The sequence below is a fragment of the Corapipo altera genome, unplaced genomic scaffold (assembly GCF_003945725.1).
Source record: "Corapipo altera isolate COAL_440 unplaced genomic scaffold, ASM394572v1 61411, whole genome shotgun sequence".
Lineage (NCBI taxonomy): Eukaryota > Metazoa > Chordata > Aves > Passeriformes > Pipridae > Corapipo > Corapipo altera.
This window is the reverse complement of record NW_020884875.1, coordinates 2,424,909-2,442,259: the sequence shown is the minus strand read 5'-3', so window position 1 is coordinate 2,442,259 and position 17,351 is coordinate 2,424,909. Positions and strand designations below refer to the sequence as shown.

The 17,351-nt window shown below is 45.1% G+C and overlaps 1 protein-coding gene across 2 annotated transcripts; it reads left to right on the top strand.

The window, feature by feature from the left end:
• The first annotated feature begins 5,917 nt into the window (after positions 1 to 5,917).
• HMGCS1 (3-hydroxy-3-methylglutaryl-CoA synthase 1) lies at positions 5,918 to 17,257 on the top strand. Of its 2 annotated transcripts, XM_027634881.1 has the most exons (11): positions 5,972 to 6,051; positions 9,488 to 9,515; positions 10,502 to 10,959; positions 11,322 to 11,447; positions 11,938 to 12,102; positions 12,802 to 12,970; positions 13,097 to 13,267; positions 14,045 to 14,151; positions 14,485 to 14,610; positions 14,881 to 15,044; positions 15,444 to 17,257. In XM_027634881.1, exons 2-11 carry the CDS (start codon positions 9,502 to 9,504, stop codon positions 15,534 to 15,536), a joined length of 1,593 nt encoding a protein of 530 aa, XP_027490682.1. In that variant the 5' UTR covers positions 5,972 to 6,051; positions 9,488 to 9,501; the 3' UTR covers positions 15,537 to 17,257. The 2 variants fall into 2 exon arrangements, with proteins under 2 accessions (XP_027490683.1, XP_027490682.1); XM_027634882.1 differs by lacking the exon at positions 9,488 to 9,515 and having other exon boundaries at positions 5,918 to 6,051.
• The last annotated feature ends 94 nt before the right edge of the window (positions 17,258 to 17,351 follow it).

Sequence of the window (17,351 nt, the reverse complement as noted above, 5' to 3'; positions counted from 1 at the left end):
TTAAATTCCCTATTCAGATCCTTCAGCTGGGTCCTTCCTACCCTCTTTGCCGAATTTCTCATAATTAGTATTGAGGATTACACATGTCCACCAAGGTCTTTCTTTGAAGCCTAGCAATGATGACAACCTGACTACCCACTTCCATAGCCTCTCTCCCACTGCATGGCACTGCCTGTCTCCTGTGACACTGTCACAGTCTCTGATTCCCTCCCTCCTTCCATGGAAACTTCAAACTAACTTAGAATTTCCACAGATCCAGCTCAGTCAAAAGCACTTCTCCTCAGCGACACATACACAGAAAGCAGCAAATGAGGGTTAAGAAAGGTCTTAAAAAGAGTAAGTGCCATAGAATGCACACAGAGGGAGCCAAAATTTATATAATATAGCAGCATAATTCTGTTCTTCCTCCTCTTCCCCAAATAATTACTGTTTTTTTCATTCACTGCATTCGACTTAAATTAGCTCCTCTGTGTTTGTTTTGTAATTGTTATGTCTAACTACATACTGCAAAGCATAGGAGACGGCAAGGCCAATGACAGGGGACAGAAACAGCTGCTGGTACATTCCCTAAATAAAAAACAAAAGGAACATCTGTAGCAAGGTCACTAGAGATAAGTAGTACACTGCAACAAATGCAAATCTGATGAAATAAACTTGACTCCTTCCAAAACAGATAAACCAATTATCTTTCTTTGTGAGCCAACAGCCTCGTAACAGGGATGAGGCAACTCATCTAACTCTTATTCCAGATTCTAGGGCATATTGTGTACCCCAGATAACATAGCTCCATCCTCTGCCTGCCAGCAGGAAGCCTGGATTGAATCCGGAGCAGAATCTGGGATTGCTCTCTGACTGAACCTGCACAGAGGCTCTTCCTCTCAATGGCTGTGCTCAGCTGCTGAGGCAGAGGAGGTGACCCCGGAGGATGAAGGTGAAATGGCAAACACTTTCCACCATTTCATTTGCATTCTGATGCTGTGCTGCCTGGACACCACACAGATACTTGAAGAATGGAATTTAGACAGAATCCAATCCCCTTGGGCCACAGTCAGCAGAGCACCAGGAATGCTAAATTGCTGAAACATTTTATAATATGGCATCAGTATCTTACTGCTTCTGCCAATTCTATTTTCTTCCTCATGTTCTGCTCTGGGTTCCAGATTTTACCATCATGCTTCCCTCTTGAGTCACAGATTCCTAGGTGGGTTTATGATGGCATCTCAGCTCCTAACAGCTGTTCTACGAACCCAAACAGCAGCCTTTCAAGTGTACAAACTGTACTCAACATACTGACTAATGCATGGAGTGTACCCTCATTTCCATGCCTGTCCTATGGGAGACAGCATGGGGTAGGGGAGGAGAGGAGAAGGGAATGGAGGGGAGGGGTCTGCATTGGTTTAGGCACAAGCTGCTGGGAAGCTCCATGCAGTCCTGGCTTACAGACCTATCCTCTGCCAGTTGTAAGAACACAGCACAGCTGCAGTTGTCTCTCTGGTTTCAAAAGCAGTACAGATACTAGACGATGACTTGTCTTTGCACTGTCAGCTTTCCTGGCCCCCAAATCTTTGATTCTTGTCTGTTCAGCAATTCCCGATCTGTATTTGAAATTATAACACTACTGCAGTTTCTCCTCTTACACATATCATAAAGAACCAGCCAAGTATGATTTAAATGCATTTTTATAACTTTTAAAACCTGTAATTGATACAACGTCACAAATATTTTAAGACTCAGCCAGAACCCCAACTCAAATGTTATTGAAATATTTGCATTTACTGGACCTACTTTAAAATACAGGCTTTGATATTTTTGTTTAAATTTCCCACTTCTTCAGATTGGGTGTTGTCTTCTATCATGTTATCCTGGAATCAGTAGACCAAACTGAGATGATTATGAGATGATAGAAGGCCACTCTCCACTACCAACTGTGTTTCAAATCTGAGTTCCTGTGCATCCTTTTGGGAATTGAATTAGAAATAACTTTCACTAGTCATTCGATCTAAAAAAACTTTCTTCCCTGATACTGGTATATGAAATATCAAAACAGCACTTGAGAGAGATCTACTGTCTTGTACAGTTTCACTTATCCCTGAACCCTAACACACATATGTAGAAGAAAAACCTTCCCGTTTCCAAACTTTCATTTGTGTGACCTCACACTCTCTGCCCCTGAGCATTATTTTTGACCTTTGCTATTCTGTACTTGGCAAAAAATAAAATCAATGCCTTTTTCAGTAAAGTCATCTCAACATCTTGTTTTGTAGAAGAGATTGTTAGGGCACATTACTTTGTTTTCCCTGAAAATGCTGGATATAACTCTCTTTCCAATGGATTCAGGTGCCTAAAGATGTAGTTGGCTGCATCTAAAAACCCCAGTGAGTATTTTAGTGGCTTAGAAGTGTAACTTCCATTGAATTAAGTCCGAGTTAGGCTTGTAATAAATATTCTTGAAAATTCCAACAAATGCACTCTTAAAGGGTTTTAAGAAAGAGCTTAACAGATTATTATCATCTGGATTTTTTGCTTATTTTAAGAGTTATTAACCTAATGTGACAATCTCTATCTCTCTAGGAGGCTTTAAAACAACGTTACAGATAGCATTGCTTAAGAACTACTAAGCAGAAGCAAAGAAACTGTTGGATCTATTGAGACAAAACCAGCACCCCGAATTTATACTCTGGCTTTAAACTAGAAGGTGAATCATCAGATTGCAAACACTTTTCTTTCAAATCAGTATCAGGTTAGGAGTTCCCACCCACTTTTACATAGCTTAAAAGCGTTGAGAAAAACTCAAATTCAAACTCCTCTTTTATCAAAACAGCCTGAATTTTAACAGAGGAAGAGAATGTGTGCTCCCACTAGCACCATCTGAGCATGTTTCTGCTCCAAGGTTATTCTGAGTCATGCTGAGTGTCTCTGGTAATACCATCTTTATTAAATGAACCAGTCTTTTCTTAGGTTTCCTGTTCTAAGGCTACTGAAGTGCAGCATTCATTTTGGTGCATTAGTACAAATTAACAAATTCAGCCCTGACTAAAAATCTCCCTGGGCAGACTGGTTGAGCTCTAGAGCCATGAAAGGGAAATGACCTGCATTCTCACTAGCTGGGCTGCAAATAGTACCATCACATGTCTGGAGCACAATTTGCTTAGAGGACTATAATTAATTACCTAAGAGGTTTGGAACAAGATTCACCAGCAACTTTAATGATATTAATGCAATCTTTATGATAAATGAATACAAAACAGTTGTAGTCTATTGCAACAGGAGTATAGGCATATCCTTTCTTGTGAAGAAACATTTGTAATTCTTTTTGTAAGTATTCCCTTGTAATACACTCAGTGGCAGGAAAAGCAATAGTCTCATAAAGCTGAATAAAAAGAATAATGCTATTGACAACAATTATAAAATAAAGTGTACTGATTAATAAGAAAGAGTAGTTTTTACTTCTTAGGCTATAAAGAACTAGTCATCCAACTAGTCTGCAAGAGGGGGACATCTGGATTAGATATAAATTTAAATTAGCATCTGGATCCATAAACATTCTGAAGAGGCAAATACATTGCTTTTAGCAGCATAGAGACCAGGTAAGTCTTTACCTACCTGGCAGAGATATCTAGACCACAGAAAAGAAAGCAATAATATGGATCACCTCCCCAAGCTAATTAGCAGTTAGTAATTTTGGCAGCTTTTTTTTAATCAGATCTGTTAAGATGTAACAAAGAAGATTGCTTTTTACATCTGCATTTATTGTTGACTATACACACACAAAAAAAATTACAAAACCCAATTCAGACTTCACAGTTGTGAAAGCAAATATAACATTTGTCATAAAAAACCCACCACATAAGTGCAGGCTCACAGGTGAGCAGATTTACGGTGTCAGGGAGCAGGAAGGGCAGGTGACCCCAGAGCTGGACACAACAAGGCAGCAGGTAGGGCAGTGACCTCACCAAGGACATGCTCCCACAGTGCCCAAACAAACACGTGGAGCAGGGCCAGTGACGGTAAAAAAGGATCAACCAAGAGTCCAAGTTTCCAGGCAAATCTGTGGAGATGAGTAGGTCTGAGCTGAAGCTGGAAAGTCAGTGGGTCAGGATCAGCAAAGGTCGAAGCCAGGCACAGGTACACTGGTGGCACCCTCCAGGCAAAGGCCCAGGTTTGAACAGGGCTCCCAAGCGAAGGGAGAGAGGCCGCCCAGGAGGCTCCTCACACCTTGCTGTCACTCTGCTCCCTCCAGTACAGCCCCATCCCAGCCTACACGAGCAGGCTGGAGCAGAGCCAGCCCTGTACACAGGTAGCTGAGCCCCCAGGGAGCAGGGAAGGGGCTGCAAAGCTCCAAGGGGCACTTGCAGCCCTCAAATGAGCTCCCACAAACTCAGTGAGATGGACTGATTCATCTGACCCTGAGCACCTGTTCCCTAGAGCCAGGACAGTTCAAGCTTCCCCATGTCAAGAAACTTTTTGCCACCAAAGCACATAATGGTATTAGGAACCCATTTTGACATCTAGAACAAGGACACAGATCTCATTCTGGTTTTTTGGTTTTGTGGGTTTTTTTATGGTAGGAATGGAAAAGAAGAAGCAACTGGAGTCTTAGATTCCTGGAACAGAAGATGAACTTTCCTAACAAGTCCTTTTGGTCTGTAGGCACAGGAGGTAACAGCATCTCTACATGATGTTACTAAGCCATGACATACCAAGTTTGCATTTTGTCAACATGTTTTTTCAGAACACCAAGTGGAACTGGCTTCTACACAGACTGGCACAAGCTTATCAGGAGACTGCAGGGTAACATGTGCAATCAAAACTTTTCTCAATTTCTCAGTAGTATTTCTCACTCGTCTCAAGAGAGTTATATGACAAATCTGTGATGATTTTGCATGACAGGAGCAGAACAGTCACAAGTTCAAAACAGACTGAACAAACAGGACAGGAGGTAGCACTTTCAGTGATAGTTTTTCCCTTTCCTTTGCAGTATTCTTACCTGCCCCTAACATGGTGGTTTAACACCCTGAGGTGTCAGGTGGTGGCCTGTGCTAGCTGCAGCAATCAGATGTCACAGAGCCTGACAGCTGCCAAGGAAGTACCATTTCCCTGACCTGAGCAGGGCTTTACAACCTAGTTATCCAGGCTGTAACATTTGTGTTTGACTTCTGTCAAGCAACTTCCCATAGGCAGCAGAGGTTTGTGCTCCCCGTTCTCTGTGGATGCCCCGTGGCCTGTGCAGCAATGGATTAGGCGGATCTTAATCATGGCAATGGATTCGGTGGATATAAATCATGGCACGGCCCGGAGGCACGCGGGGCTGGTACGGCGAACACGCACATTAGCTAATTGCCAATTTGTTAGGCAGCGGCTAGCCCGTGATGTGCAGCTTGACACACCGCGGATTTAACTATCTGGGACAAGACTGTGACGGGAAGCTCCAGGGCAGGGCAGCGCTGCATTCATCATCACATTCATCACATCCTCCGTGAGGCAATTCTGCTGGTAGCGCCCCGTGCGAGTCCCGGGACCGAGGCACGGCGGCGCCGGGGCACGGAGGGGCCGGGATGCTCCTGGGCCGGGACACGCCGGGTCTGCGATGCGATGCTCCGTGTCCGGGATGCCCCGAGAGGCCGCGGCCAGGGCACGCGGACACTCCCGTTGCCGGGCAACAGCCTAGAGCGCGGTCCGCGCCCGTCCTACCCTCACCCGCGGTCGGCCGCGCGCTCCCATTGGCTTCGCCAGCGCGGCGCTCGGCTCCCATTGGGCGCCCGCCGCCTCTGCCGTGTCCCCATTGGCGCGTCGCCCTCTGCCCACGCTACGTCACTTTCTCACGCCATTGCCCCCCGCCCGCCCCGCCCGCCGCGAGCCTGTTGGGAGGCGGGGCCCGGCGCGGCCGCAGCCGTGATTGGTGAGCGGGGCTGCCACTCAAGGCGCGCGCCGGGCGGCGGGCGGTGCGACTGCTTAAAGGGGCCGCGCGGTCGCCGGTGCTGTGCTGAGTGAGTGCGGAGCCACGCCGGGATCCACGCCGGGAGTCACACCGGGAACTGTCGCCTCCGAGGGGTGAGCGCGGCTCGGGACGCAGAGGGAGGCCCTCGGGGGCGAGGGGCTGCGGAGCCGTGTGTGGGGAAGCACGCGTGGGGCGGCGGGGCTGGGGAGCCGCAGGCAGGGCTTGGGGACGGGTCGGCACAGCTGGGAGAAGTGTTTTTAGGGGATGTGTCTGGAGCAGAGCCTGCAACGCGGCGGGGGGGAGGGAGGGGGAGATAACAAAAGCGGGGGGGAAAAGGAGGAAACGAAACAAAAAGGAAAGGAGAAAAGGAAAGAAAGAAAAAGCCAAACCAACAAAAAATACCCCAAAAAGGCGTGTCATGGTGTCCTAACGTCGGTGCCAGCCGGAACCCCGCGCCAGGCGCTGTCTGGAGCATCTGGGAGTATCAGAGCCCCTGGGGTGGCGTGCGGCGCCCCCAGCACGGGCAACCAGGCCTCTCCCGAAGGAGCCGCATCCCGAGACAGGCATCCCGGCCGCTGCCCACGGGGGAAGCCCCTAGCTGGGTAAGCTGCGGTGGGTGGATGATGCTGGGCTCTGCCCCCGCCTCGGGGCCACCGAGAAGCCCTCGGTGTGTCCCTCCATCGCCTCTCAGTGTCGCGACAGAGTCGCCCTCCCAGACCGGGAAAGGCGGGGCGAGAGCGTCCCCCTGCCTTCGCCGCCGCCCTTCGGGTAGAGGCAGCCTGGAGCTGCTCCCAGGGATGCCGCCGCCCTCCTTCCCAATGGCGTTTGCCGCAGGGATGTGGGCATCCCGGCGCCCGCCCGTGTTGCTGACGCAGCCCCGGTGTCGGATGTGCCGCCAACCCCGCGGGCGGGACAGCACGGCTCGGTCCGAGGGTCTGGCCCTGTGGTGTGGGGCTCTGCGCGGTTCATCCGTTTCCCGGCGCCCACAGGTAGGCGAGCATCCCACGGGGGTGCCCGGAGCTGAGCGTCCCGCGGGAATGTCACCGCGGTCTGGGCGGAGGAGCGGCATCTGGTGGCAGGAGCCGTGCGGGGACAAGGCAGTGATGTCACAACCCGGGGCTGCCACCAGCACGGTCCCTCCCACCGGTTCTCCAGAGCCAAAGGCAGCACTTGAAGCAAAGAAGGCCGGGGCTTGTTTTCGAACTTTGAGTAGAATGTTCTGTTGAAATTAAAAATTTAGGCAGGAATTAAAAGAGTCAAATTATTGACATAATATGCTCAAATTCTTAAGAAAGACAATGAATGCCACCAATTGTTGTGGGAGAACATGTTCTGGTAACGCCAGCGGAAAGCAATGGCTTGTCTTATGCTTTTTGTTCATTCCCAATGAAATCCTAAGGTGACACAAAACAAAGCAGGTTTCTGATTTATATCAAAGCATTTGGGGTTGTTGGTCTTTTAAAAGAAATCATACTTCTGAAAGAGTTTTAGTTTTCAGTAAAAACTGAATGATGGGATGTTGTTTGCTATTTGACCAGGAGGACAAAAGGCTGCTTGTTTTAAACCAAGTAAACACATTTTTTTTTTCTGTAATGAGTAACTGATGTAAGATGCCATACGTCCCATTTCCTTCAGTGATCAGAGCACGCTCATAAAGCAGTGCTTCTCACTGCAATACAGCCCAGTAGCCCAGACTGCTGCCCTGTTAGGAGTATCTGGGGAGCTTAGTATTTGGTGAGCCATGGGAATGTGATAGAAAGACCCTCTCTCTAGTTGTCTTCTGCACAAAGTTTTCTGGTAAGAGAACTGCAGCCAGTTAAATGCCAGTTTTGGATCTCAGAGCTCTGTAAGGAGCAAGTACAAAGCACACTGTTTTTCCTTAGCTCTCTCAACAGTAGAATTCCTCTTGGGCTCTGGGGAGACCTTGCTGCAGCCTTTCAGTACTTAAAGGGAGCTTACTTAAAAAAAAAAAAAGGGGGGGAGAGGAACTTTTTGGACGGGCATGTAGTGACAGGACTAGGGGGAATGTTTTCCAGCTGAAAGAGAGTAGGTTTAGATTGGATATTAGGAAGAAATTCTTTGTGGTGAGGAACTGGAAGAGGTTGCCCAGAGAAGCTGTGGATGCCTCATCCCTAGAAGTGTTCAGGACCAGGCTGAATGGGACATTGAGCAACCTGGTCTGATGAAAGGCATCCCTGCCCTTGGCCCCAGGGGGTTGGAACTAAATGGTCTCCAAGGTCCTTTCCAATCCAAACCATTCAATTATTTTTGTATACTTCTTAAATAAAATGAACCCTCTGAGATTCTCTGCAGCCTCCAACTTTCAACTTTCTGGCTCTTGGAGCAGGAGTGAGCTCTGGTCTGGGCTCACCCTCAAGGTGGCAGCCAGACACTGCTGAGCTGGCAGCAGCTGGTATTTCCTTTTGGAAAAAATCCTTTGGAAAGATAATGAGGTATTTTGTGCCAGAAAGAGCTGAACTCCAGAGCCCTTTTCCCAGCAGTTATCTTGGGATCTCACTGTGGGTGGTGTGTCTGCATTCATATGGGAGCCGAAAAGCAGCATCCTCCTCCCCAACAGTGGCTGTGCAGATTTGAGGTAAAACAGAGCCAAGTTTCATACCCCAGTGCTGCTCCGTGACCCCTGGCCATGTGTGTACCTGGCTCATGGTGCTGCTGGGAGGGGATGTGACATTACCTCTCTCTGCATGAGAGGGGATGTGACCTTGCCCCGCAGCTCCTGCGGGCCCTGGGGACCACCACGCTGCTCCCTCCCCTGGCTGTGGCTTTAGCAAATCAGCTGCTCCACTTCCAACAGCATCAACCTGCTGCTGTGCGACAACAAATCCATAATCCTGCCCAACAGCTCTTCCTGGAGGCAGGAATAATGTCTGGGGAGGGGTTGGGTTTTGGGGATTTTTTGCAGTCAGGATAATTTAAAGCAGGATATGGCACCGCTCCACCATGCAAATAGTAGCGAGGGGTAGGGTGTGGCCATGGATTGTCCAAAAGAAAAACCAAAACAAAACCGCAGGAAACTTCCCCAAACTGGAATTTTGGGTGTTGGTGATTTTTTTTATTATTATTTACTTATTGTCGGGGGTGGTTTTCGCCTCACGCAAGGTGGTGAAGCCAACCGCACTATCTCGGCACTTCTCGGCCGTCCCCTCACCCCTGAGGCGGGAGGGCGTGGCCATTCCCGGCGCACGCGCGCCTCCCGCGGCCCGCACGCGCATTCCGCCGGGATCGGGGCGCTGGGAGCCGACCATGGGATTCCGCCCCGTGTAAGGGCCGGCAGCGGCGGTGGGAGCGGAGAGCAGGGAAAGAAGGCGGGAATGCGCCCGGGCCCCGCGCTGTGCCGGGAACACGCTGCGGGAGGGACGCGGTGTGACCCCTCCGGGCCCATTCCTGGGGCTCCCGGCGGGCTCTCGGCTGGGGTATGGATAACCTTGAGGCGGCGAGGGCGGCAGTAGCGGGCACAAACGAGACGAAATTGGTGGTTTTGCTTAAAGCAATATTTGCTTTAGGGGCGTTCTTTATTCCTTTATACAGCTCATCGTGGTTTTATGGAAGAAGCCGGGTAAGTCAGTGCAGCGGTGCCTGGAGCTCGGCAGGGAAGGGACAAGGGCTCCGTTAAGGATGGAAGGCAAGGCACAGGAGGATGGTGCCTCTGTGTAATAGAGGTGGGGCTGAAGGAATAGAGTGTAGTATGTCCTGGAGTGTAATATGTCCTCGGGTGTGGTGACGGGAAAGTCATGGGATTAAAACAAGGAAACTACTCGGTGTCTCAGGGAGAACACTGTGTGTTCATCTCGTCTTAGCCTGTGAAATATTCCTCCAGGCTCGGTGTTGGGAGTTCCAGTGTTCCGGAATGCTGAAACACTAGAGTATGTTTGAAGAAAACAAACAGGAAAACCCCAAGGACTATACAAAACACCTCCCCTACCTCCTGCCGAAAGATACCCCAAACATAAAACAAAAAAACCCCACTCTGAAACAATTCAGCTTTGTTGCAAGTATAAACAAAACACAGTGACCTGTGTCACTTTGCTTAAAACTAAAAACAATTTTGAAAAGCCCTGGTCTGTTTAAAGGTAGTGATTTTCTGGTAAGGATAAGTTTTCAATTTAAGTTCTTGACTAGCAACATTAAAAAAAAATGTCAGTGTCTCTGGCTTGGTTGTTATGCGCAAAATCGAGACTTTGCATATAAGCAGAAGTAAAATAATGAGCATTAATTTCTCAAACACTTAACACTTACTAAGTGTGTGTTTTGCCTTAGGAAGATAATTTAGGCTTAACCTACGTCTCTTCATCTTTGGGGCTGAAATTTATATTTTCACTTGAAAGTACTTAATAAAAAACGTTACAAAACTCCTAATGATGTTTACTGAATGCTCTGATCAAAGTTTCACCAGAGGCAAAGGCATGCCTTTTGCAAATGACCTTGCAGAATACATGAAGTATAACTTTTTACATAAAACTACAGAAACTGAAAGTAGTTCCCTCAAAATGAATGTGAATAAATCACCTGGTTTTGTGGTTTTCTTTTTTTTTTTTCTTAAAGATCTACCACGATGCCTGGGTCTCTTCCAGTGAATGCTGAATCCTGTTGGCCCAAAGATGTGGGAATTGTGGCACTGGAAATATATTTTCCCTCTCAGTATGTTGACCAGACAGAGCTGGAGAAGTACGATGGTGTGGATGCTGGGAAGTATACCATTGGTCTAGGCCAGGCCAGGATGGGGTTCTGCTCCGACCGGGAGGATATCAACTCTCTCTGCTTGACTGTGGTCCAGAAGCTCATGGAGAGGAACAACCTTTCCTATGATTGTATTGGGAGATTAGAAGTTGGAACGGAGACCATAATTGATAAATCAAAATCTGTGAAGACCGTCCTGATGCAGCTGTTTGAAGAATCTGGTAACACAGATGTAGAAGGAATCGACACCACCAATGCATGCTATGGAGGCACTGCTGCTCTTTTTAATGCTATTAATTGGATTGAGTCCAGTTCTTGGGATGGTAAGTTCATGGTCATTTCTTGAAAAGTTACATCATCCTTACATCAGTCTGCCTTACAGTGACAGCGTTCATGTCTAACCATATGAAACCCAGAGGGTAAACTTTTTCTATTCTGGTCTTTTTCTTAAATGCTGTGGGCATTTGCCACTAGAAGAACAATGACATAGCTACGAATTGCTGTTCTCATGTAAATTTTGGCAATTACCAGAAAATAAAAACTTGGGGGAAAAAGTCAGGATTGAAGATCCCTTTAATCTTGGTGTCATCTCCTCAATAACCAAAGTCTAAAAGTTGCTGATGGATGTTAAGACATGCCAGACGCTTGGCTGCTTCTCACGGTTTTTCCTGTGTGTTTTTCTCAGGACGCTATGCCCTCGTGGTGGCTGGAGACATCGCTGTCTATGCCTCTGGGAATGCCAGGCCGACTGGTGGGGCTGGTGCTGTTGCCATGCTGGTTGGTCCAAATGCACCCTTGATCTTTGAGAGAGGTTAGTGCTGTGGGAGGACACACACTGTTCAGGCAGATTTGTTCTGAAGCCTGTTTCCCTGTTTTTTGCCTCGCTGGAGTGGTGGATTAACTCCCACTAATGTTAGAAATTCTTCTGTGTCTCCTCCTGCTCTGGGCTAACTCAGCCAAGTCCTGTTATAGGATGAAGCAGGAAACAACTAGAGATGGTTCTATCTGTTTATTTCCTTGGGAATTCTCCAGTAAAATTGGCAGAGTGGACTAGAGCTGAAATAACACAACATTCTGCTTCCAGGACAGTATGATGACTGTCTTTTGTTGCTCGTTTGTCATGCTCAGTCCTACTGTACTTAACAAGCAAGAGAACTGTGTGAAACCTTGCCTAAGGGTGCTATGAAAACCTGCTTGATGGGGGGCCAGAACTGCTTGTTTCCGTACGTGTGCTGTGTTCCAGTTGACTGGGAGCAGCTGAGTAAGGCAGTTTTCAACTTTTGTCAATTTCTGCCCACCAGGGTTGCGTGGAACCCACATGCAGCATGCCTATGACTTCTACAAACCAGATATGCTCTCTGAATATCCTGTGGTGGATGGCAAACTCTCTATACAGTGCTACCTCAGTGCTTTGGATCGCTGCTATACTGTCTATCGCAACAAAATCCATGCCCAGTGGCAGAAGGGTACGTAGCCTCTCCTGCTGGTACTGCAGTATCTGGCAAGTGCTGGAATGTGTAACTACACAGACAATGTATTTTCAAGTTTTAGATTCTGATCTAAAGACTATTCTATGGGTCTCTTCATGTTTGTGCGTTCTGATGTGATTGAAATATTTGCTCTCTCTTGTAAGAAATTGCTTACTTCTGTTCTCACATGGTTAAGTTCCTGACAGTCTGTAATTACAGGCATGTGTTGGTGTAAGGTATACTATCTTGTTCAAAAGCATGCTATTACCCACCTCCACCCAGGCTTATAAGAAATTTAGATTAATATTTAAATGTTGTGTAACAATACTCTTTTTTTTTTAATCCAATATGTTTAGTAATTGCTTCACCCAAGTGGCATAGGCGTGAAGAGAGTTAAATGACAGATTATTATGTCGGAATGCTGAGTAGAGATTCTGCTAAGCTTATATCTCTTTATTCTAGAATAAGAGCAAACATTGTTAGCTGGTGCAAAAGATAGTAAGGAATTTATTTTTAAGTAGAAGCACTGTCAGTGTTTTAAATGCACCTGACAGCAGTATTTGGTGTTACTCAGTGTCTCTTGTATGCTGACATGTTACGATGACTGGTATCCTGCCAGCTCCCTCCCTGCTTTATTTTCATAGTTGAAGGGAGTACTAAACATAGGTTGTAACACAACACTTCTGCTACTTCCAGAGGGGACAGACAGACGTTTCACCTTGAATGACTTTGGATTCATGATCTTTCATTCTCCATACTGTAAACTGGTACAGAAATCCGTGGCTAGACTCTTGTTGAATGACTTTCTCAGTGACCAGAACCCAGAAACAGCGAATGGTGTTTTCAGTGGTCTGGAAGCTTTCAGGTGAGAATGGCTGCTGTATTCCTTTATTCACATAATCTTACTCTGTTACACATCCAAGGTGTGTTTTTACTTTTTGCTATTTTAGTAACTGTTTCTGAACTTCTTTTTTTGTTTTGTTTTTAATAGGGATATAAAACTTGAAGATACATATTTTGACAGAGATGTGGAAAAAGCTTTCATGAAAGCTAGTGCAGAGCTCTTCAATCAGAAAACCAAAGCTTCATTACTCGTGTCCAATCAGAATGGAAATATGTATACCCCTTCAGTCTATGGTTGCCTTGCCTCTCTTCTAGCCCAGTAAGCATAAAATTTGGAAAAAAGTCATAGCTGTTTATGAATAAGGACATAAAAGGTTTTTGCTTTAGAAAGACTTCTGTAAAACCATTGTCTAGCAAACCTTTTCCTACGAGATTCCCTTGAGCAGAAAGACTAAAGTTAAAAAACTATTCTGCACACACATTGAGTTCAAGTGACAAGCAGACTGAAAATGTGTCAGAAGCTGCTTAGTGCCTTCCAAAGTAGGATCTTACTTGTGAGGCGATGTCTCTTCTCAGCCCCAACCTTTCCCCTTTCCCTCCCCCTAGAAAAATGCCTGCAGTGGAAAAGAGAATCAGAATGTCTTCTTTGTCTCACTATGACCAAAACCAAATTAAATTAGCATTTAACATTTTTTTAATTATTTTTTTGCAATGACAGCCTTTTACAAAATCATGTTAAGTTTAAATTAAACCACTCTTCCTGGATCGCTTTTTCTTTATTCTGACATTACCTTCCAAGATGTGTTTGTTCATTTTAGGCTTTAGGTCGCTTAAGAATGAAAACTGGCTGCCTTCTAGATGGTCATACTTCTGTGCATTTCTCAGCTCTGTGTTGCTTAGGCAGCTTTGGAACTCATCACATAACAGTATCTGAATTTGTGTTTTTAAAAGTCAGCATTTATGCACATAGGTAAATGTGTATTGTAGACAATATGATTTGCTGGCTGCTTTTCCTAAGCTAGCTGCAGTTTCTAGTTATTTCAAAGTGACACCTGGGCTTAATTCTCACTTTAAAAAGCTGTTGTTTGATTTGCAGGTACTCCCCAGAGCAGCTGGCAGGACAGAGAATCAGTGTGTTCTCCTATGGCTCTGGTTTTGCTGCTACCCTGTATTCCATCAGGGTCACACAGGATGCCACTCCTGGTGAGTGACGTGAGGAGGTGTTAACCACCTCCCTTGCACAGCTCAGTGCACTATTACACAACCCACCAGCATCATAAAACCTGCAGAGCAATGCCTAAAGACATCATTGCCAAACTGAGGGTGTTCTAGCTCCAGGGAATGTTTGTGTCTCCTTGAACAAATAATATTCTTCAAACTCCGTTAATGTTTTGATTGGGTAATTGGGAATACTTTTAAATGACTAACAGTTGAGATTCTGTAATGCAAAGCACTTCAAATGGATTTTAAATGTTAATGTCCTGCTGTGCAGTTCTCAGCACTGGTTCTGACTTACACGATGGTTCTGTATTGCAGGTTCTGCACTGGACAGAATAACTGCCAGCCTTTCTGATCTCAAAGCAAGACTTGACTCAAGAAAGTGTATTGCACCTGATGTCTTTGCTGAAAACATGAAGATCAGACAGGAAACACACCATTTGGGTAACAACTTCATAAATATAAATCATTCCTAGTCCTACAGCAAAATGCTCATCAGTTATTTCAGCTGACTTTAAATTATCAGAGTGTAGAACGAAGGAAATGTCCAACCCTTTCTGCTTCTGAGTAGTTTGTCTTCACTGGCCCTATGTGGCTGAACTAAAATCCAGAATTGTTTTTTTTCTGTCTTAGTGCATTCAAACTGCAAAGGCCTGTGTTGAGTAAAACTCTCACCAGGAAACAACTAACAGTCTGTTATTCCCTTTTTTACAGCCAACTATATTCCACAGTGCTCAGTAGAGGATCTCTTTGAAGGAACCTGGTACCTCGTGCGCGTGGATGAAAAGCACAGGAGAACCTATGCCCGGCGCCCACTCCTGAGTGATGGACCTCTGGAGGCAAGAGTTGGAGTTGTGCACCCAGGCATTGTTCATGAGGTGAACACTCGGCACTCTTTCAAAGTTTGATGTAAATGGTGGAACCATTTACATGTCTGTCTTAGCATGTGCATGTATGTTAAGAGGAAGTGGTTTAACGAGTTATATTAAATACTTTGTTAACGTGCCTAACATACAAGCCAGAAGTAAAGAGTTGAACATGGGATTTTAAGAAAGTACATTTCATCATAAAGAGAATGAAACTGCACAAGAACGAAACAAGAACAAAACTGGCTCCTCTCACACAATCTGTTTGCATGAAGCATGACCGATTTGACTGACTTAAGGCCAAGCCGTCCAGTGTAGCATGAATGTTGTTTGAGAGTTGGACTAGCCATGAAGTATGAATGTATGTGAACTGGAAATCTGTATTTAATGTTTTTTTTCCCTTCTTCTTAGCACATCCCAAGCCCTGCTAAGAAAGTGCCAAGAATCCCTGCAACAACAGAAACTGAAGGCGTTACTGTTGCCCTTTCCAATGGGGAGCATTAAGATACCTCTGTGAGGTGGGGAAAGAAACAAGGTGTGAGGGTAGAGTGAGAGAGAGAGAAAAAGGATTGCAGTAATGCTGAAGTTTCAGTGTACACTAGTACTTCATTGGAGCATGAAAAACCTGTTTAAGCTCCTTGAAAAAAATCATCATAATACGGTGTACTGATTTTAAAGTATTTTCAGAACACTAAAATCAGGAGTATATTGGAGATAGAGGGACTTGCTAGGTCCTCTGTGGATTCCTTAAGGTGTCTGAATTTTTTTAATTGCTGAGAAGTAGCTGTAGTCTATTACAAGGTCTTTGTACATAGAAAAAAAAAAAAAAGGAATCTTCTGCCTGCTATTTCCATGTAAAATGACTTGAAACCTACACTGTTAACTTCTACTAGTACTCAAGTGTGTGCAAACTAGTCCATGCTTTTAATGTTAGGGTTCTCAGTGCCTTGACAATAAGCAGTCAGTCTTCTGAATACTGCAATTCTCTTTCACTTTATCACCTTCCCTTTCTTCTCCCAGTCTGCCTCCCATCACCCCATCGCTTTGGGAAAGGTATAGAACCAAGTAACATCCATTGTTGGAATGGAATCTCTCTTCCCTTCAAAATTACCGGATCAAGAACAGCTAGGTTGACAAGTGGTTTTCTTGGAAGAAACTCTGTTATCCATTGGGTTAGTTACTATGTAATTTCTCCTAGCATCCATATTATGTGTTTTATACCTGCATTGCAAGTCACAGCAGCCTGGGAGGAAAGAGGACAAAGAAGGGAGGTAGTAAATTTTTTCTTCTAAAGAAATGGGATCATTGATTTGGCACCTTTCTGGATTGTTAAGTAGAAGTATCCAAGGCAGCAGAATTTTCAAAAAAAACTTCTAGACATTATGGAGCTGTTGTAATTGGCAAACAAAGGAAGAGAGTCATCTTCATCAGTTTGTCCAGAACTCTGGCCTCTCACTAGTCTTTATATAATACATTTCCAAAAGACTATTTCTAACTTTGAATTTGGCTTTGTACCTTGAAGTCCTTCTCACTACTGTTAATACTGTAGACTAGCATCTTTTATTTCTTTTGTTTTAGTTTGGTTTTTTTTTCAACAAGCTATCCGTTTTGCCAGTGGTAGATTTACAGTGGTAATGGGGAGCCCATTCTGGTAGATTTTTAAAGCCCAGATTGGAAACGAACTACGACATGAGCCTTTTAAGCCTGTAATATATATATCTATCTATCTATATCTATATATATAGATATATATATTTAAATTGAGCTAATGTACAGATTAAGTTTTGTTGAGTTTATTTCTTTGCTAATTCTACAAAGCCACATTATCTAATATAAAGTAGCAAAAAATTATTTCTCTGTTAATCACAATTTTTTTGTGTGTGTAATGAAGTGTTTGTATTACCTGTCACTCACTAGGACTTGATAACTTGCTGTATTTGTGCGGTCAAGCCTTGATAAAATAGTTGTTTAATATAAATTGATGAATACTAATCTGTTTGTTCTGCTAAAAATGATGGAGCAATGATGCATGATGATAGTGTTTGCAAGTATTTTGGTTTAGATTGCCCTCATGAAACTTATCTTGGCACCAGGAAAACAAACTGTCATGGAACAAAGTCCATTGCTGGCAGTGGACGAACCAAGAAGTGAGCTACTAGCAGAGACCTCCCAGGTCTGTGAGGCTGATCCTTTATTAAAATAAAGTTTGAGATATTTGAAACCTGTTGGAGTAGTGCTGACTTGTTGGGTTTTCAGGACACTTTATTTTCAACAGGAAAGAAAGAGGAAACTGGCTCTGTAAAAACCTGAAGTTGTGGG

Excerpts from the sequence above, each read along its gene's own strand:
- HMGCS1 (XM_027634881.1), top strand. Across the intron at positions 14,152-14,484 it reads CACACAGGATGCCACTCCTG|GTTCTGCACTGGACAGAATA; the intron begins GTGAGTGACGTG and ends TCTGTATTGCAG. Across the intron at positions 14,611-14,880 it reads ACAGGAAACACACCATTTGG|CCAACTATATTCCACAGTGC; the intron begins GTAACAACTTCA and ends CCTTTTTTACAG.